Raw genomic sequence first — 21,964 nt, 5'->3', positions numbered from 1 at the left:
TCCTGATCATACCAAGATCCTAGACATCCTTGGTTTTTGTGCTTTTTCAAGATGCAGCTCTAGCATGTTGCTTCAGTTTCCAGCTGAGGAATGTAGTGCAAGGGCTGACTTGCCCAGAAGAGCCTTAGCCAGTGCTGCGAAGTGGACATTAGTGGAATTACATTTGTTAAAAATCCATTATCGTGATGTATCCCATTGCATTCTATATACATTGCTACTGGAAATGTACAATTCTGTATCAAATCTGGACTGATTAAAGGTACACACTTAAAAAAGAAGATTTGTTAATGCTCCTTTTAGAGTTGCCTTTGGTAGATACTTGTATATTTGTGTCTGACCTCTCCACCACCCAAACCCTTCTGTTTTTCCTGCCCAGTCAGGAAAAAAAGTGAAACTATTTCTAGTAGTCCTTCCAAATGAGTCCTTGTTGTTTGTTTTCTTTGTGATCTCTTGGGGAGATCTGACTTGGTCAGTAGTACAGTTTAGAAGAGAGTTCAATCTCTTGATAAAGGTATGCCTTTTTATTTATTTTTTCTTTTTTTAACTGCTTGTGGTATCTTCTGTTGTTATTAGCTCATAATACAAATACCTTCTCATCTGTAAACTGCTGCTGCTAGCAGTGGTCAGTTTTGAGGACGCTAAATGAAAGAGAGTTCTTGCCTGTATATGTACTTAATTGTGCCTTTGGAAGAAGGGGTTTTGCTTTCAAAAGGAAATTTCAGGCAGATTTACCTCATTCTATAACAATTAAATCATGACTGAGCTTTCGTAGTTGTCCATTGGGTCTAGCTGTGTTCAGTTGTCATCAGAAAATCATGGCGCAATTGATTATTTCCTATGGCTGCTGTTAAATTAATTTGTCAGTTGGAAATGGATTAAATTCATATGGCTCTCCTTGCATGTGAATTCCGATTATTCTTTGATCTTTGGGTGGGTGGTGGTTTTTTTTGTGTGTGTGGTGTTAATACAGTTGTACAAAGGTAAATGACTTCCCAGTAAGGACAGTAGCTTTCCCACATCACATACGAAGTTACTCATATGATTATACTACAGGTTTTTCTGGTTCTTAATCTTTGTTTACACAAGAAGATTGTTCATCCTTCAGTGTTTGGACCACAAGGGTTTCAAGTTGCATAGACGCTTTCGTAGATAATAAACCAAGATCTTTTATCTTGGGAAGTATATGCTTATGTGTCTCCTGGAGGAGAGGAAAAACCCCAACCATCATGTAGTATGACGCTATATACAGAATAAATATGTAGCTGTTGGTTGCCAGCATTCAGATAGGTTTCTCACCAGAACAACCACAGAGTTTTTTTGTGGATTCTCCTAGAGTATTACTGTTTGGATCAGATATATGGTTGTGGAAAACGTGGTGAAAATTTTTCAACATTTTTTCAGGATAAAAAGTAAACAGCCACTGTTGTATTTTTTTTCCACAACCACAAAGCTAATTAATACAAATACGGGCAAATTTAAAGCAAGTAGGTATGTTGGTTTTATGTTGAACTGTCAAATATTAAGGAAATTAGTTGGACAGTGAGTTGTAAATGGATATAATGATGCAGTTGCATTTTATATTGGGAGCAGCTAAAGATGTTTGTATTCAAACTGAAATTATGAGCAGCATTTATATTGGAAGGTTAATGCAAAAATGGAACTCCAGATTGTCTATGTGATTATGTGCCCTTGTAGAGAAAGGAGTAAGATGGGACTTTGGATGTGAGGCAGAAGGGAAGCAACTGATGAATAGTGGAACTGGCACTTGCACAGTAGAATGTACCTGGCAGTTTTTATGTGTATGTAGTACTGTAATTATGTGCTATATGCATTTTTTTTGCCTCTTGATTGGTTGATTATTGGTACTTTGAATCTTTTATTTTGTTATTAAACCATTCATAGACATTTTAGTAAAAATTACTTTTGTCTTTTCAAGTGGATGGGCATCTTTTTAAGAAGTAGGACAAGGAAAAAAATGTTCATAATAAAATAATCTTTTCCAGATGAAGGGAATGAGACAGAGATTCAGCCACAACAGAACAGTCAGCTAATATGGAAACAAGGACGACAGCTGCTAAGACAGTAAGTGTTGAAAAAGGGACTCGGATAACAAATGCAAGGGAAAGAATCTAGTAATGAAATGTGATGATGGTGGTATTTGAGTTTTTTTCTGTTAGATTTTCTTTCAAGAAAAGCTAGTGTGTGTGATGAGATTCATTCAGCTTCTGCCCTACTTTTCCTAGGTTTTGAAAGTTTTAATATTTCAGAACTTCAGAGATGAAGCCTTGTCAAATCACAAACACTTGATTTCCTTTGCTTTTCCTTTACACAATATAATAAAACAATCTGCTTGAGCAAACAGTGGGTCATGACACTTTGCAATAAACCAATAAGCACAAATAATTCTTTAAGACCAATGTAAAATACAGACTAGTGTTGGAGAGGAACAATTTTTGTTTTGGCCTGCTTCAGGTTCAGTAAAGAAGATTGGATTAGAAGTTTTCTAATTCTCAGTTCATCTCAATGAAGCAAATGTCTGTTAGTCTAAATTATTTTTTGAATTGTGGTCATAATGAGTCAATTTCCAAGATATTTGGTCAATTTCCAAGATATTTGCTCACATTTTTATGTCGGTTTTTTGCCTGGGTTATAACCTGCAGTTTAAATTGATGAGATTTCTTGAAGACCTCTCATCAGAATGTCTCGAACTGTTTTTTCATGGATTTGCTTCATCAGCTATGCTGATAGTTAGATTCTAAGGTCTTCTAATCAGCTAGGAAAGCTTTTGTTTTTAGTTTTGTGTGTGTGTGTGTGTCATACAGAGGGTTAAATGAGAGGGAAGTGAGACAGTAAGGACAGTCCAGAGCTTATATTAAAAGACCTTTTCCTAAGGAATTATGCAGAAGTTGAATTTGTCTGCTGGATGGCTTGTACATGCTTTTCTTTTTCAAGAGCCCAAATTTTTGCATGTATGTTGAAATACAAATAAATAAAACTATCAATGTTTAAATATTTTATTAATATAAAATATTACCTAAATATAGTGAACTTGACTTGGATCACTTATTTTGAAGACAAGTCATTCCTTCTCAGCACAATTAATAAATGATACAGTAATGAATACAGCATGCATATTGCTGACGGATTTTGTTTTGTGTAGGTGACTTGTTTGATTTTTATATAGCCAACAGTCAGTATTTCTCTCCTAATGTAGTTATGTAGAGGATATTGTTAAATAATTGGAGGAGAATGTTCTTGCAGGAAAAGTGCATGTCCTTGATCTGTAACAGCTGTTATTGTAAAATAGCATTTCCCCTCTTTCAAGTCCTTTAAAGTATCGAGCATTTAATCAATCCAGTGCCCCTGGGAAGGCAGTACTATTAGCTCTGTATTCCAGAGGAAAGGAGAAAGGACAAAGACATTTTTCCAGGATTCCAGCCCTTACGTGCACAACAGTATTTTGCAGATCCATTGGAAAATATGGAAAAGGCAAGACAAAGATTTCATCAAAATGTGTGAATAACAACTCTTATTAGTAGTTATGGCTACAGCGTTTGTTGATTCCCTCTGTTTTCTAGTTTTTTAATAATGCTTACATAAGGAACGTATCTGATACTTCTTGTCAGCCTTCATGTAGTTTCCATGCATTGAATAAAATGATCACGTTGTACATGTAACTGATGATTTTTATGAGCCAGTTGTAAATATTTTAATAGTGCTTTTCCACCCATTTTAGTAAATGAATGAATAACGTATTGTACAACCTCTGACTGCTAGGCTCTTTGATTATTTTTGTGGGTTTTTTTTTTCTTCAGTGACTGTAGAGGCTGGTACTGCAAGAGGCGATCCCTCTGCAGCTGGTACAGGATGATTTATAAGCATGTTTCATTAGCACAGCACCATACTTTGCTTAGCAAAAGGGTTGAAGATGAGGTTAGGGAGAAGTTTTCATTTACTGTTTTGAATAAGAGATGTGCATAGAAGATTAGCATGAGTTCTATTCCTACAGATACCTACAAGAAGTGGGCTACACCGACACGATATTGGATGTGAAGTCAAAACGAGTACGAACTTTATTGGGCCTCTCAAGTGATGCTTCAGAGAAGGAAAACAGAAATCAAGAGCCAATGGTGAATGGCACAGAGGGCCAGATAAAAGAAAACACAATGATTGGGTAAGCATCAAGATGACATTGTTATCTTTCTGCATAAATGACTTAATGGTCCAGAACAATTTTTTGTTTCCTGAGAAGATTTCAAGATTTTTTCCTTAGTTGGAGATTAGAGCAATTCTAGCTAATTTTATTACATTAAGCAATAAGCATGGAAATAACTCTGGATTCACAGCTTAAAAGCACCATAAGTTGGTTTTGACTTTTTTTTTTTTTCAGTTGGACGGCAACACAAAGTCAAATCAAGCCTCTTTTGAGATATGATTGCTAAGTGCTTAAATGTTAGTGTTGTTTCAGGTTAATCACATATTTTCGTTGCTGCAGACTTTAATATATCAATTACAGGCTTTGCTTTTCTGTTCTGTGACATCATAAATTATATGAGTTACAGGATTTTTCTGAGCGGGTCTGAAAAAGTCGCATGTTACATTCTGATTTCTGTATTTCTGATTTTCCACTAATGCATATACACATGTCAATATGACCAAAAGGTAAGGTACTCATTTTGGTCTTTCGGTATTTCCAATACTAATACAAGTTATTCAAGGAGAGTAAAGGCTTGTTATACATACTTTTGCGTGTAAGTAACATTGAAAACATAAGAGGCTTTTTTCCATTTTATTCTCATTTTCATGCGGATTAAAAAAAAAAACGAGTTAAATCTGAAACTGAACTGTACAGGCTTCAGGAAAACAGTCTGTTCTTGTTTCAGATACTGCAAAACTTGGAAAATAATGAAAATGAATTGTTTATCTCAACAGTACATGAGGTAGCTATTCCCAGTAGTTTGGGCTGCATCAGCAAGCACAGATTTCCTGAAATACTCTCCCTCTTTTCCCGCTTTTTCTTTTTTCCTTTTCCATACTGATGTGGCAAAATTCAAGACCTCTATTTTCTAAGGTCTGATGCCGTTACATGGCACATTCTGACTTCTACAAACGATTTGTAAAATTTCATTATACCCAGCAGATAGCTGCAGCAACTTCAGGCCAACAAGTTACATAAGGGCAGAGGTTCATTGTTATGTAATTAAATTCAGTGCTGTGAGGTGGAAAATTTGAACACCCGCAAGCTACTAAAATACATTGTGCCCCTACGTAGCTGACAAGCCATGTCATTTACATACAGCAGCTTTATTTTTGAAGAGCAAGGAATGTTTGATATATTACAGGCATGATTTTAGTTTGATTTCTGGTGAAGAGGTTGCTTCTTCTCAGGTGACAGTGGGTAAATAAAGCTTTTACACTTTAAAGTTTCTTTAAATGTCTTCAGTTTTGAAATTAGTATATTTATAAGGTAGTTATTTGATAGATGACCACAGTTGGACCACAGTTTTGGATGCATTTGCATTTCTTGCCTATCTACTTGCTTTCTGGGTAGATCTGAAATTTAACACTCTAGTCTACCCTATGACTGAGGATATTTACTGATGGAGAAAAACGGCTTCCCTTCTATTGTGGCTCTGCAAGCTTGTCAGCTGCAAGGTTGGTCAGGCTGCATGCTTAGAGGAACTCTTTCATCTCACTTGTGATGCATAAGATGTCAGACAGTGTTAGAAAGCTTAGGGAAACATTTTGATACGTGTTGTGTGAAAAATGACTCCAGGGTTTTACAGTGGAAGAATTTTCCAGGGTTCTCATTCACTTGTGAAGATTGATGTGCCTATGGTGATTTTGAGTTTGTGGATGTCTGCTGAGATGTCCCTCACTGAGAGGAAGAAGTTGGGATTTTACTAAAATTCCTTGGTCAACCTCCGTACTAGCTTTCAATACTGTGATTCTTCTGGCTGTTTCAAGTACACTTTCAGACCACTTATTTCAGTTTTCCATGCAGGAAGCATTCTGTGGCTTTTTTCCTGGCAGAGACTGCCTGTTGTTTAACAAGCATTTCATCTTGTGCTACTAGGTACTGTAAAATGTTACATCTCACTGTTTCCGTGGCACGTGGCACTGTTCACCTCCTCCCAACTGCATCATCACTTGTTTCAGATTTCGAAGTGCAGCTTTATGGCAGATGGAAAATCAGAAATGAGATGTTCTCACGTAGCTCATACTTACCTGTTACCTGCCTCATCTGTTGTCAGCATTAAAACATGTAGAAGAGGGAGTTTTCTAAAGAGTTTTAGCATTGAATGTGTGACTAAAATTTAAGGCACATGGATGTTGCTCCTGATCCCAATTGGAATTCTTACTGTTAGAAAACTTAATTTGATGCTTTTCTACCTGGTTGGCAGAACTGAGAAAAATTTAAGTGGCTCAGCTAAATTCTAGGTCACAGCTGAGGTAGGGACGCTCTTTGCAGCGACCTTACCAGTGCTAGACTGCTTATGGGGAAGGCAAAAAGATTAGCAGTTCTTTTATCAACCTCTTGTTATTCCTAGTGTGAATGTAAAGTGAGAAGAGGATTGGGTCCAACCCAAGCCTGTATGGTTGAAAGGAGTGCGATGACTGCAGTTTGGTAGTGGCAGAAGAGGAAAGTTACAGTGAGAGATTGGAAGAACAGGAAACCAACCAAAGCCTTAGTGCAGTCCCAGGAAATTTAAAGACATGTATGTTTGCCAGAACCACCAGACACTAAGAGAGTTGCAAATTAAAATGCAGATGGAAGGTGCTGTGTAGTCCTATGTAGCTGTATGGGTACAGTGAAACTCTTTGTAGAATGCTTTGCTGTCACCGCAGAAGCCTGTTAACTGCTCAAGCCAATGCAATTTGGTAAATTTTGTGGTTCAAGACATTTAATGAACATAGATGCCAAATGTCTACTAGCAAGTCTGAGGCTAGTGGTCAACCTGAAGATGCTTTAGTTACATTTAAGGAGCAGAGTACTGGAGAAAATGTAGTGCATGGAAACAAATCGAGTTAAAGTGAGAAAATGCAGCTCTTGGAACATTTCAGTTGTTTGATGTCAGAAGAACTGCATAATATTGTGGGTCCAGATGAGACTCAGATTGAAGTGGAGTATGGTGATTGAATAAAGAGAAACCTTATGGGTGAGGAACAATGAAGACAAATCAGTAAGAGTTTGTAACGAATGTGGATGAATGTGACAAAGATAGCATACAATAGAGGAGAAAATGGCACAGTGAAAACCAGAAGGAGTATGGATACAATGATGTGTTTCAGGAATAGGACACCGAAAGGCACACTAGCTTTAAATTTCCTTAAAGATTTTTCCATATAGTAATGTAAATTGCAAAAAGAACAGGTTTGTTAAACTGCCTTCTGTACAACTGAACACTTGAGATAAATCCCAAAGAAAGTAAAAAGAGAAAAAAAAGGTTTTTGATGTTTTTATGCTGCTGTATGGTTACCTTTCTTGGAGGAGAGAGGACGTAATGGAAAAAGGAAACAAAACTTCCCTTATGCTTTAACAGTTGTCTGTTGGTAATCAACCAATACTTTCTCATTGAAATGAAAGTACTGTAGAACAAACCAAATTGGTACTGAGAGAAATTCCAGTAAAGAACAGAAAAGCTGGCGTACTTCACAACAGTCTGATTTTAGCATGATTTTTTGTGTAAATCCATTAATCTGTGTATAGTGCTTGGTGCTGCTGCTCAGCCTTCTTCAGCAATACGTCGGAGCTACCTCTCACTGTGCTTCTGACAACAGCAGACACTTTGTTGTAAGGGTAAGCCCTGGCATTTTTTTCTGACTCCAGGGATGAGTGAAGTGTGTACTTTGTGGTGGGTAGGGACGATATTCCTCCTCTGCTCAGCTCACTGTGTCTTTTACAAATTTTTATGAATTGTGTGTTACACCAGTTGTACCATCCTGCCTCTTATACCAGTACAGTAGATACTGTAATGCACTCAAGAAAATAATATTTATTTGCAGCAGAAATTGTGACTTGAATTCTGATAGGCTCCAGTTATTTTAGAAAATTGACATCCGATCCTTCATGTCTCTCAGATTAATTTTTGTATGTCTTAGAAGGTTGCAGTTACAACCTACAGAGCTGCCCCCACCTCTTTGGGGTTTTTTAATTCTTTTGGTAAAGTGATGAGCAAACCACTGTTGTCTGAAAGTTTTTTAAAGCCAAATCAGCTTCTCTTCTTACTGTTAGGTGAAGTAGCGTAGTCTTTATGTGTAACTAGCTGCTACATCTGTGGCCAAAACTGTATTCTTACATTGCCTATTTATTTGCTAATGTACAGATCCTCTTGAAAACTTTAGCACTCAAGATATCCTGTGGATTTTGAATGCATCCTGCAAGATTTTGATTCCATAAATGAAATGTTGCTATGATAACCTGAGATAGATATAGTCCTGTTCCCAGTTATTTCACGGATTTTGAAAGGGAATCTGTTTTCAGTTTCTTCAATCCGCTCACTTGCATTACGAAAGATAAGTACCACTTGGCATGACTGGACTCAAAAATACATACTAAAATAATAACTTTATAATAGTGGTTTAAATTCTTAACACCTGCAGTGTTAAGTGCAGGGGAATGGGTGCTTTCCCCCAGCAAACTGAAGAGAAATGAAAGCTGCCTGCAAATGTCACTTGTAGCCTTGAAAACATGAGAGTATTTAAGTATCTTGAGTTCACTTATTACCTCATTTTTTAATGGCTTTATCTTACTGACTGGAATGTAAACAGTCAAATTAGTTTACTTTCTTGAATGTGTGTATTTGGATACTATTTGACATGAGTGGAAGCAAACAGAATAAAGGAATAGAACTAGAAAGGAATGAGGGTATACTAAGCATATGTGTGTATGTAAACACATATGTATGGATGTGTGTATATATATATATAAAACACCATAAGTACATTATCTGAGTTCTTGCTAAGGCTTCGATCATTAGAGCTATGTTTAAATTGCCAATAGGAACTTTTTAAAGAAGAATAGTCCTGAGTGATATATCAGTCTCTCTCTGAAACTGATGTAATGCCTTTTTTATTCTATTGAACCACATATGGCTTCCACTGCCTATATTTTACTTGGGCAAAAAAGGTATCAAAACTCACCACTTCAGCAAATCCAGAGACCTTTCCAAAGATTAAAATGAAACATTCTGAAAACCTTACCTTTATGATGTTCAGCAAATCATTCCAACTGGCACTTCAGTGAATTAACGCCTTTCTGTACCAGAAGGCATTAATAACTTTTTTGCATCTCTAAATTCTATTAACACTGACCCATGTAATGGAAATGCTGCATACTGGCTGATGAATGTTGTGTGTTGACTAGCTTATAAAATGGTTTATTTGTTAAAATATCTCTGAATTTAAAAACTCAAGGTAACATCTGCCATGAAAAAGATTTCCAAAATAGTATGTGAGAATATAATACTGAATTACAAAAAGAAAAATATCCAAAATCTGTTTGCCATATTCCTTTTACTGGTGGGGGGTTTTTTTACACTTTTTTCCTGTTTGTCCCTGCTTCCACCTTGCAGTGACCTAATAGGCATTTCAAAGGTACCTGATTTAGGCCAGGCCTGGATACTTCAAACAGATGCATTAAATTTGGGGGAGATGGAAAAGAAGATAAATTTGGGTTTTATGTGAAGAAAGTAGTACCAGTGGACCACTGTTTTAATTTCATTGGCACAGATCTATGACTTTAAAGGCTGGAGGGATGCTTCTTGGAAATGTCAGATAAGAGTCATGGTATAGAAGGAATGGGGAGAAGGAGACAGAGGAGGTTTGCAGTGGGTGAGAGAGAAGTAAAGAGAGGGGTCGTGGATGGAGAAGTACCTTATGAGAGGTTACTCCAGTTCTTCAGACACTGAATTTATTTTTAATTTTTATTCTTTAAAAAGCTTGTTTATTTGACATATAGTTATCTGACTAGATTTGGCAGAAGTGGCCTTTCCTTTTTAGGTTGCATTCCTTCACGATTCCAGTTTATATCCAAACCATTTTGTAAGTGTTGCTTACCAGTTGTAGTATGTATTGCACTGTTTCTTGCATTGTGTGCTGTGAACTCGTAAGAGGTTTCAGAGGTTGTTAGCCTGTCCCATGTTCCTTGTTTGTAAATTTTGCTGATTGTAAGTGTTCCATAGTTTTATAAATTATTAGTTTGACATTTTCTGTGCTGTGCTATGAAAGATTTTGCATGGTATGGAAGATTTAACAAACTGTTCTTAAAGACAGCCCTGATAGAAAGGAATACATTTGAATTTGCATGTATTTATTTATTTCATCCATTTTGAAATAGCTCAACTAGCCACATTGAAAAGACTGTGTTAAAACATGAAATAAGTAGATTCTGTGGAGAATTAATAAAACTTATGACCTTGCAGTAGAGCATTTTGACAGTAAGAAGAGCTGAGCCAAAGAAAATGGCTCGAGACTGCTAGAATAGCTCTTTGAATGCTGGGTCATAACAGGCTTTTGCCTGTTACAGGCCCCCAGAAACATTTCTCAGCCTAAGCTGAACTTGTGGTTTTTTTAGATTTACTCTGGTATTTCTTCCTGCTTCTGAATTTATCAATAAAATCTGGTTTTATTTAAGATAATTTTTGTATGTCTTGGCTAAAACAAACAAACCAAAAACTCCTCTACTTTTTCATCTGGGGGAGTGAGTAGGACCAATGCAATATGGCCTTGTGGCTGAGCTGTTCATGGGAACAATCTGAGTGTCTCCCTGGCCATGACCACAGACCCACAAGAATTATTATCAACAAAGAAGAAGATAGTGAGAGAAATATTAAATGTGTTGATTACGAAGAGAATATGTGTCTGTAATGTGGCTTTAGTGTAAGTTAAACTTGACTTTGCAATATGAAACATTCTGGATCATGCTGGGAGCAGGAAAGTTATGATCAATATGCTGGTTTAGTTTCCACATAACAGCTTCACCTTTCCCTTAGGTTATGGTTTCTACTTTTCACTCAGTAAGAAACAGGATTTGTGTTAAGATCCTGAATATTCAGTGTTGAGAGCAAATCGAATACCATACATTCTGTAAAACTGCGAGTAATTTGATGTCAGGGCTGGTTAGATTTTTACATGAAATAGTTGTCTTGAGCTGTGTCACTGTAGGGCAGAAGTAGTACATGTGGAATATCCACAGATCGTATTTCTTAGATTCCATAGGAAGATACTATTATTGGGTTTAGTCTTGAGGTGCAAGGGGTTAAGACAAATCTGAACTGAACAGCTTGTAAAATACAAGTTGGGATGAGATGATGGGATTTTCAGTGTCAGAAAATTCCGGCAACTTCTCCCGAGGAGAAAAACAGTGTTGTGATTTCAGGTTTACGTTGCTTTAACGGAGGTAAGTACTTCAGTTACCAGCCCATTTGTAACAAAAATTTTCCATTTTAAGCAGCAGTAAGTACAGGGTAGTCTCTCTGCCCCAAAACCTTTGCTGTCTCATTGAATAACACTACTGGAGAGGAGGATATAATGTAGAGTTAACAGTATCTCATAGAAGATGTTATATTGATTAAATTAGCTAATTATTTATTTATTTACTAACTTACTTATTAAGGTTCACTTAGGAATTGGTAAGTCAACTGGGATGAACCCTCAAGGAAAGAAGGCAAGGTTAGGTACTGGGGAGAAAACCATGCAAGGGTGCTGTGGTTGTAGCGTACAAGGTACGACTGAGGAAGGAGTAGCAGGAAGGAGAGTCAGGACAAGCAGCTGAAGGAGCACAGGGTTGAGAAAGTCCTGCCAAAATCTGGTTACTGTATGCACTCTGCTTTGGCAGCTTCTGTGGCTGCTCCTGCTGTCTGGGTTTTTTGGCTTGTTCTTCCCTAGCGGTTTTTCTTTAGTCAGTATGGCTGCAGAGGAAGGAAAAAGCAATGCCTGAGTTCTTGCACTTTGAAAATTATGTTCTCCCTTAACACGTTTTGATCTAGAACAACCCAATAAAGGGGAATTATCCTTTCTGAGACCTTTGTGGTTTTGGCTTTTTTTTCTGAGACCTTTGTGGGGTTTTTTTTTGTCTCCCTTTACTTGCAGCAGGTCCTGAACCTTGCCATAGTCTTGCTTCACTCATGTCTATAATACTAATTAGTGTATTAGTGTATCTAATGTTAATTCCTATATTAGTCCTTGCCTTGGGAGCTCCATTCTATTTTTTTTCACCCATTAATATTTTAAGAAGTATTCTAGACAACAGAAGCCCTGGAAATGTTGAGTTTTGTGTCTTTTCCTAAAATGGAATTTAAAGTAATTTATCTACACTATCTCTGAGTATTTTTTTGCCACTTCTGCTTTATGTTGCTTTATCAATGATTCCATAAAGAGAAACAAACTTAACAGATGGAAAATAATGAAACAGGCAAGCTTCAAATTGCCATCAAAGTACATTATATAAATTAGCTAAGGCCAGACATTTTCTTGGATAAATTTTATAGTATTCCTAAGTGTTTATGCTTTCAGTAATATTTAAATGCATTATGTTTATGTGCTGCTAACAGATGCTAAAATACAGTTATTTTTTATTTGACTGCTAAAATTTATTGAGGTACAGTATGGCAAGTCAACCTGTCTGTCAGCTTGAAGCTTTTTTCTCTGTAGAACTTTTAAATATTTCTAATATTCTGCACTTCTGTTTACTTTTTTTGGTTCTTTTGAATTCTTTCTTGGAAGTTCTGCTGTAGTACAAATAGTCTCTTGTGGTACTGTGCTGACTTGGTACATTTTTTGTACTGTGCAGAAGTTTTGAAATACATGATAAACTACTGTGTTTTTCAATGCCTGAGATGCCTTCTACCCCACCCTCCAACACACCCCCCATGTAAATGGAAATATATCCGACCCTCTTAAGTATGCAATTATTAATGAGACAGTTGAATTCAGATCAGGTACTTAAAGTTTTAGCATTCTCTTTGGCTGCTCACTTTGAACCTCAGTGTGAGTGGGCCTGATTTAAGGTCAGATGAGTACAGAACCAAGTCTAGATGTGAATTACTGCATATACTTGTACCTGTAGAAGGGTATCTGTCTCTTTAAAGCCAGTTCTGTTGATTAGCATTTTCTATTCTGTTTGTTGCTAGTTCATACATTGCTGTTTACTTTAGGATGTCTGATAGTTGCTAATGTAGGTTAGCAGCCGTGATGTTTTTACATGGTAGATTTTTACATGGCAAAATATAGAGGAAAAAACAATGTTTTAGTCATCTAAAAGTTGATCAGGAAACACAGAATATGCTGAAAATCAAGAAGTTAGTCAAGTGAAGCACATTACAAATTTTGTCTTCCCAGGATTTTTGTGTTGGAACAGCAAAATAAGAGTACCATATGATTTGTGTAAAAATGTACATTATTGCTACAGGTTCATGAGGTATTATAGTCTCGCAAGGTAGTGATTACTTAAGGAAAAATTAAAATATTCCAGACTGCTTTCAGATTTGCCATAGAAACAAGAGGGTCAAAATACTGCAGGAAGCATGTTTGAGATTGTTCTTATTTAAGATAAGATAGGGAAAAGTGGAAGGAATATTCTCAGTAAAACCAGTGACCATAAAAACATACTGTACAACACAGTATATTATGGAGCTGTGTATGTGGAATTTCTAATGGCAAGTGAAATCTTTATTGGTATTTTTTGGCAGTGAAGATGAATAAATGAGAAAAGGGTAGAATAGCAAATTGTCTTAATGAGATGCAGACATACTGGGGCTATCAAGAAGCCACTCCTGCTGTCATGTGAGCATAGAAGTGCCCGAATAGAGAACTGTGTAAAGAAGAAAATGTGTTGCTTATCATGCCTTATTACCCATCAGAGCTTTTGCCCTTAGATGTTCTCTGCAGTAAACCTTTGAAAAGTGTTATGAAGAAACACTGGGATAAGAGGTTGATGGATGATCGGACATTTACACTTCAGGGAGTTTAAAAGGCCATGCTATATAGGCTTGTTAGTTAATTGAACCTTTTGAAATGTGTCATAGCAAAACCAAAATGTAGCATTAGCAGCGCACTTGCTGATCATAAGGGTGACTGTACAAGACAATTTAGAGCGACAACTCTGAAAAGAAAGAGAGACTTCTATTGTTTCAGTGGTTGTGAAAATCAAGATGACGTGCATTTAGTGATGAGCTATGAAAAACAGACTACTGATTAAAGGTAAGAAAAACAATAAAGCTTGTCTTTACTGCTGTAAAGTCATATAAAGAATGGACAAGGTTTTACTGGAAGTAATCGTTATAATTCAAACTGAATCATTTTGTTCACCACTTCATCTTTGAGGGATTGATGGAGAAGTGTGTCTTCTGCATCGAAAACATGGTACCTGGTGTTCATTATAGGATTGCTTTAATTGTATTTTCATCAGAGTTTTAATAATGGTTAAAGTCCTGCTTCTTGTATTCTTCCTCTTCAGTTGTCAGTATAACAACCCTTACACTTCCCGTTCAGAGGCACTGCCTGAATTTGTGCCAGTGCACACATAATTTACCCAGTCTTCATCCGTTTCCTTATTTGTTTAATCCTAACATCTATGTAAATGTTAGTCATCAGTGATATTTTCCCATTATATTGTTTTATAGTGGCAGATTTACCATGTCTGAAAAGTTAAGCATTGTTAGAGCTAGAGTTTGATGTTTCCCAGCCACATGAGGAATATCACATTGCAGCTGCAAAGTTTCCCTGTACCCTGATGTACATACGGGAGGTCAACTTAGTAGCTGTAACTTATGTCCTTGTTGCTGAGGCTTTCAGTATTGGAAGTTATATCAGTATTGAAGTTGCTTTTTGGGTACATACCAGATGAATCTTGCTTTAAAATGCTTTTCACATTAAAAAAAATCAGAATGTCTGTTTTGGTAATTGCAGCTGGATGAAGAATAATTGTTCATTTTTTTAATCTGTAAACACTTTTAGCTATACGCTTATTTTAGTGTCATGTGTTATTAGACATCATAATACAGAACAGACTGGTAATTGGAAAAGTGACTGTTACGATTTCTTTTGACTTATGATGGTGGTTGTTGTTGTTGTTTAGGAAACCTGAATTGACTGACTCTGCCTCTCTGCTAGAGACCTTCAAGTTTCTTGAAAATGCAGCTGCAGACTTCAGTGATGAAGAAGATGAAGACGATATTGAAGGAAGAGAGAAAACAATCATTGATACTGCAACAGTGAGTGGAAAAAATAATTGAAAAAGTTACGAAGAACAGAAAAAGTGAGATTAATGAGATGCCTATAAGCAAAGTATTTGACTGTGTATGTACACGTGCAAATCATTAATGCATCTTTATGATGGTCTGTCCAAGCATGTGTGCATAAGAGGGATTATGTATGCATTTTGCGTTTGTGCATACAACTTAAGCTTTCCATCTTTATTGCTTTAAGTTTTCAGTGAAAGATTATTTTTTTTAAAACTGTCTTCCTACTATTCCATATTGCCTAATATGTTTTATATATATTGAATACATTTTTTAAGGTAGCAGGAATCCTTTTTTACAATTTTCAGCTAAGTTTGAAGGTAGTATTTGTAACGTTGCATGTCAAAAATGCATTCTTTTTCGACTATTTGTATAAATGTAGTGACATTAAAATTACTTGTAGAAATTTATCCTTGTAGGTTACAGAACTGAAATATCACTGAAATAAAATATAAAGAAATATTTTTCTTTAAGTTGTGGAAGGAATAAAAAGTATAACTGGAAAACCTCTACCATTCAGTTAATAAACTTTTTTGTTTGTTTATTCAGTCAAATACCTGAAACTCCCTCTTGAGCTATACTTTGCTATACGATTTGGTCATTATTCAGTGAGTGCTGTTTCTTAGCAATTGAAATTTGGAGTTAAGGTGGATGTTATTGTTTCTGTGATGAGTTTTAAGAATGAACACTTAAACCCATCAGTTTTAAAGAGATTTTAAAGAGAATCTTTGTAAACTTGTTCCTATCGTCCATCGGCTGTGAACTAATGTCTGAGACTCTTCTGTAAAATCATCTGTAATAGAGTGTGTTTAATAAGCCTACTGAAGGATTGAAGCTTGAAGTTTAGAATTCCTTCAGGTTTTGAAATGGGTTCATTGTATTTAGTGGAAACAGTCATTAATCTGCATGAACTATGGGATGTTGGTCTATGTATTGAAGTCCTTACAGACTGAACCTTAGCAAGGTTCCAAGTCAAAATATTGTGATGAATGTAATTCTTTTTTTTCTGTAGAAGTAAAATTTATACTACAGATTTCATGTATCATAGCTGTAAAGCATCTAGTCTGTTTTGGTTATTGAGAGAAATTTAAATTTATTGCAGAACGCATATAGTGAGGTCCTTCATTAATACATCTATTTTGTTTTTTACCAAAATGTGATAGATTTTTTAAAAGCTAGCTTACTTTTGAATTTGAAAGGGAATTGCAGTTTAAACATGGAGGTATCATGTTCAAATACCTGTAATATCTGAGGAGGTATCCAGGATGGACTGATTTTGCCAGATCTGAGCGAATGAAGTCTTGTCAGTTGTTTTGTGGTTTGTTGGGTTTTTTTTCCTAAACTTGTCTTTTGGTCCAAATGTAGAGTGGTTTCAGAGGTGAGAGTTTAAGGTGGCAATTTTCAGAGAAGCAGAGTGAGTTTGGCTTTGCTGCAGTCCCTTCTACAGCATTCTGGGGGTTTTGTTTGTGGGTTTTGTGAATTTTTTGTTGGTTTTGTTGTTGGGTTTTTTTTAATCTGTATTAAGAATGTTTGTACTTTTCAGGTATTAAAATAGTAGTGGTGCAGGTCAGTGTAGATTCATTATGAATTGTTTTGTCATAAGAAGAAAGATCTACAGAAAATATAATTTTGACTTAAAAGTTTGAACACTTATTCCAGATTTGCTTATTAATACATACTTTTCTGCTTCTTCAACAACTTCTTCTTAGGATTTTGCATAGAAGGCAGGACAGTACTACTCAGTATAAAGGTGTGTGTGTAATGTAATTCACTGTTTTTGTTTTCCATTCTGACCTTTCAGATTGTAAGGAAAAGAGTGCTGTCTGACAGCAGTGAAGACAGAGATACAGAAGAAGCTTTGAAAGAATTTGACTTTTTAGTTACCTCAGATGAAGGTGATGGGGAATCGAGAAGTTCAGGAGATGGAACAGACTGGGGTAAGGAAATGTAATGGATTGTACGATGTGTAGAAGGATTTAAAAAATAAATGTGCTAAGAATACTTGGGTTTGATTGAGGTCTCTGTCATGATCACAGCTTCTTTTGAGTATTCCTAGAGTAAATAATTGGCAGACTGAAGTCTTCTTGACATAATGTTCTCCTTTTTTTATTTATACTGCTTTAATATAAGGATTCTTCAGGGGTTATGCCTCTTGTCATTGTCTTCTTTAATAATAAGGCAGATAGAATTTGAATTTTATGAGTGGATTTAATGTGTTTTTCCAGTGGCCCATGCTAATGAAGGGCTCTGATAAATCTGTATTTTAAAATTACAACATGAAAGCTAGTTTGTCTTTGCTTTCTCCCACTTTGATACAGAGAGTAATGTGAGTCATAAATACTGAATTCTTGTACTTTCATTGTGTGTTAGCAATTTGGGCGATATGTACTACTACTCAGTTGTTCAAAATTTCTTTCACAATCTACCCGAATAATACATCTTTAAGCCCTCTAGTCAGAGAGAGACATTTCATAGACTGTTCTCTGGCCTTTGAGGTTCATATCCTGAAGGCCAGAATGCCAGCGTGCTTTACTTTGACATTATTATTATGCATAAATATACTGCATAGGGAAAAGAAGAAGGAAGCAAACTGGTTAAATATCTTGATGGGGAGTTATTCTCTCCTTAAGCTGCTCTGGAAGGTTTTAAGAGTAAGTGGACACAGAGGGAGCTGTGGAAGGTGAATGGGAAATAATTTATCTTTATAATGGAACTGCAACTTTGACAGACAAGCCATCATAGCTGTGCTCTCACATGAGCTAACAGCTCTGAGATGCTGTATTTCACTGAACCATGTTTAACTCCTGGTTGGATTCCAAACTACTGTTAAGTATGGTGTAGTCTCTGCTTAAGAGGATGTGTCTCACTATAATTATATACAGCAGTCAGTATTCTGTTCACCAAATAAATTTAGGAAAGTTATTCACTTTTACAAAAACAAAAATTATTAGGCTGTTCAATATCTTCTTTAATATTAAAATTTTATCCATCTACACTTGGTAAGTGTAGCTGTTGTTGTGTCACTAAAGTTAGTATGCCAACAGGAACTTTTTTGTTCTCAAATTCACACTTCTGGTTTATTTTTACTTTCATTGATGACAGCTGAGTACAAATATGCAAAAGTCTAACATTAAAAATAAATTGTCACAGAAAGTAGTAGTCTCATTTCTAGAAATATTAAGGGTTTTTTTGAGTTACAGATGTCCATGTTTTTCAGTTACTTGTTTCACAACCTGTCTTTTATGGTAACTGCATATGAGAGTAAGCTTCTCCAAGGAACTGCCATTATGAATCGCATTAATTTGATTTAAGCAAAACTGTTAAACATAGCATATAACAGTGATGTTGTAAAAAGAAAATAGAAGCAAACAGAGTAAGTCCTTGTTTTGTTTTTTGATCCGAAGCATTACTCATCAGTTACAGTAATCTGTTGAACCCATTTGGCTTAAAAGGTCCTCAGAAGTGTTCAGGTAATTTTAAAACTATAAAGGACTTGCTAAATATTAGTTCAGGATCCATTTGTGAAGTTGAACAGAACCTGTAGGATGCAGGAAGCATCCTGGGACAGTCGGTAGAAAATTAATGCATGAAGTATTTTTCTAGCAACAGTATAGTCTAATATAAATCCATTAATTTTTTTTTTTTTTTTTTGTTGGAGGAGAGCAAAAAATCTTGTTTAGCCAGGGAGGAAAAGCATGATTAAAACTTAGAATGTGGTCCCAGAAATCATACCTATTTGTTTTCTCTCAAGGCTATTTTTTCATACTTTTTCTTGATGTAAGTTTTGATCATTAATGTTCTTCATGCAATTTTTTATTATTAGTAGTACTTAAGTGGGCATATGTAGTAAGAAGACATGACTTAGCCCACAGACCATCTTTTTTAGAGTCTCTCTTCAGCTTATTAATACCTGTCTTTTCATAGCTGCTGCAAAAATACTAATGCCTCAAGACTTTGGGTCTTGAATTAATCTGTCAGTCATTAATATAGTATCGTGACTGAAGAATTCAGAGGAGTGAAGCTCATCTAGTCCAACCTTCTGCTCATTTCCATTTGCAGCAGGTTACTGTGGCCACATTCTGGTCAAGTTTGAAGTATCTTCTAAGAAGGGAGTTCCCATAAACTCTTCAGGGGCAGTAGAATCATAGACTAGTTTGGTTTGGAAGGGACCTTAGAAGCTTATCTAATCCAAACCCCCTGCAGTGAGCAGGGATAACATCAACTACATCAGGTTGCCCAGAGCCACCTTCAGCCTGGCCTTGAATGTCTTCTGTATTCTGGTACTTGACTGTCCCTGTGTTAAGAAGTATTTTGTCCTTCTGTGATGCAAGTCTGATCAGAGTCGGTCTCTGTCTTCCCTGCACCTGCCCATTGAGCAGTTGTAGACAGCACTAGGATGCCTCTTTTGCTATTGCTGAATGCTCACAGTAGTTTCAGCCTGTCCTTTTAGCTCACCTGCTCCAGTTGCCTTAACCATCTTAGTGGCTCTGCTGGACTTGCTGTGCTATGTCAATACAAGATGCTTAGCATTATACTTACAAGGCTTCTCAGTGTAAGAAATACGATACTGTAGTATAAAAGGTGTGCTCTCACAGATACCAAATGAGGAAATAATCACTTCCCTCACACTACTGGCTACGTTTTTGTTAATAGAGCCCAGGATATGGTCAGTGGACTTTGCTGCATGAGTATGCTGCTGATTCTTCTTCAGTTAATGTTGAAGAAGGACCCCTTAGGTCTTTTCAACATAGTTAATTTCTAGCAAATCAGTCCCCATAGTCACATGTGTCCAGCTGTGTATTTTCTGTCTGATCATAATGGCTCCCTCAGGTTGTGATTGATAGTGTTGTGCTTCCTCTACAGACATTTAGTGTCTGCATGTTAGTCTGAGGATAATTTTATTATTGTTCATATTTTAAAAGGTCTAGAATGGTTTATTGATGTACAAAGCAAACTTAGTCTGAAAGGAATTAATTTTTAAATGATAAGGTTGAGATTTTAATGAAGAAAGCAAAACAAAAAGTGCATTTAAAAGAATTTTGCAGCTGTAATGGTCATGAAAATAAATATGCTTGAGGAAAAGCTGTATTACCTCCCTTCTCTCACAAATTACTTTTTCTAAGCTGCCTCAATGCAGTGTTTACATAGATGGAAAAAATTGCTTTTTTTGTATGTGAACTCATAAAAGGTGTTGTTCAAAATCTCCAACTACCATACACTTGAAGAATTCTTCTCTGTATCATGTTACAGGGGAAGCAATTTGAGAGAGATTTAAAAATAAAAAAGAGGGGGATTTTTTTTTTTCATTAGGCACATTGAATTTTTTTTATATTTTTTCCAAAGACTAATAATTCTGGCCTTTTCCTTTCTGTGAAATTTCATGGCTTTAGTGATTTAAGATTTTATTCAAGAAAACCTTGGTGACATTTATACTATGTTCCAAAATTATTTAAATGTGCTGCTACTTTAAGTGACATTGTAGCACAAAGACAATAAAATGAGGATTTGAAATGATGCAACATCTGATTTGTGCAGTTATGTTGACCAGTAACATAGCTGCTACTGCTTGTAGATAGAGTAATTCTTTCCCTGGAGGAAAGAAAAAGCTGAAAAGCATATCCTGACTTTTTATAAAGTAAATATTGCTTACATTCGTGAACAGCTGTGTGCTTGGTTATAGAAATTAGGCATGTGAAATTTCACCTCAATTTTTTGTTAAGAAAATTCGGAGGGAATAGAAGTGGAATGTGAGTAGCAGTTTTACAGCTTTCACAAGCTTGGTGCTATTTTTGTCTGTTTAAAATAAGACAAATGCCATTGACAGCAGCTGTTACCTCCTTCAGTGGAGATCACTTGGTGACATTATTGAAAAAGGATGTTTCATTTGTTTCGCTTTGTTTAGAAAAGGAAGACCAGTGTCTCATGCCTGAAGCTTGGAATGTCGACCAGGGAGTAATAACCAAACTCAAGGAACAATACAAAAAGGAGCGCAAGGGGAAAAAGGGGGTGAAGAGTAAGTGGAAAACATTGCACCTTAAAATCATAAATCTCACATCTTTCACACCCTTAATTCTATCTCTCTTTCAATGTTTTCCTAAAATTACTTACTCTTTTACTTTGCTGCTCCTGACTGCTTTCCTGTTCACCAATTCTCGGGGGTTGAAATTAATGACAGTCTATCAAGTTACCTGATAAATAGTTGGATTAGATACGACTTCTTCCAACCATGTGTTGGATTAATTAAAAACCCTTACTTTGAGCATGGATTATACGTCTGTTACTCAGAAACGTAAATTTGAAAAGGCATTGGTTTAATACTTCATACTTTAATATAGAAGACTTAAGAACCCTTTCTTAGCTGAAAAATGCCAGTTTCACAGGAAGAGTTAATGTCTGGTATGTAAATAAAATAACCCAAAAATAAACCAAAACCAGAAACTATCTTGAGTATCCTAGTAGATGACAGAGGGAGAAAACAGGTTAATTTCTACCCCTGTTTATACTTAACATTCACAACATGAAAGCCATGCTGTCATCATAATTTGTTATGCAGGGCTCGAAATAGGAGGTAACTCTGAACATCAGTTTATTTCTAAATTACAGGATTTATTGATTGATGTTCAGACTTGTGGGACTAGCCTGTAAAAATGTTGGGTATTGTTATCTAAACAAAAAACTGTGATCAGTGTCTGAAATACAGTTTCTAGCCCTGTATTATATTT

At 36.0% G+C, this 21,964-nt stretch overlaps 1 protein-coding gene across 6 annotated transcripts in view; it reads left to right on the top strand.

Annotated features, from left to right (window-relative positions):
* STRN (striatin) overlaps positions 1-21,964 on the top strand; it is a 63,677-nt gene that overhangs the window by 23,771 nt on the left and 17,942 nt on the right. For 5 of the 6 annotated variants that reach the window (XM_061365846.1, XM_061365845.1, XM_061365847.1 and 2 more), the window contains 5 exons: positions 2,004-2,082; positions 4,010-4,174; positions 15,080-15,215; positions 17,044-17,179; positions 21,145-21,255. In XM_061365846.1, the coding sequence (XP_061221830.1) occupies positions 2,004-2,082; positions 4,010-4,174; positions 15,080-15,215; positions 17,044-17,179; positions 21,145-21,255 (627 nt within the window). The remainder of the gene's footprint in view (positions 1-2,003; positions 2,083-4,009; positions 4,175-15,079; positions 15,216-17,043; positions 17,180-21,144; positions 21,256-21,964) is intronic. The other variant, XM_061365848.1, reaches the window with a different exon arrangement.

This window comes from Neopsephotus bourkii, unplaced genomic scaffold (genome assembly GCF_033783945.1).
Source record: "Neopsephotus bourkii isolate Nb327-2 ecotype Australia unplaced genomic scaffold, CSIRO-AGI_Nbou_v1 NB_1292, whole genome shotgun sequence".
Lineage (NCBI taxonomy): Eukaryota > Metazoa > Chordata > Aves > Psittaciformes > Psittacidae > Neopsephotus > Neopsephotus bourkii.
Note: the sequence above shows the minus strand (reverse complement) of the source record. Positions and strands in the feature narration are given on the sequence as shown.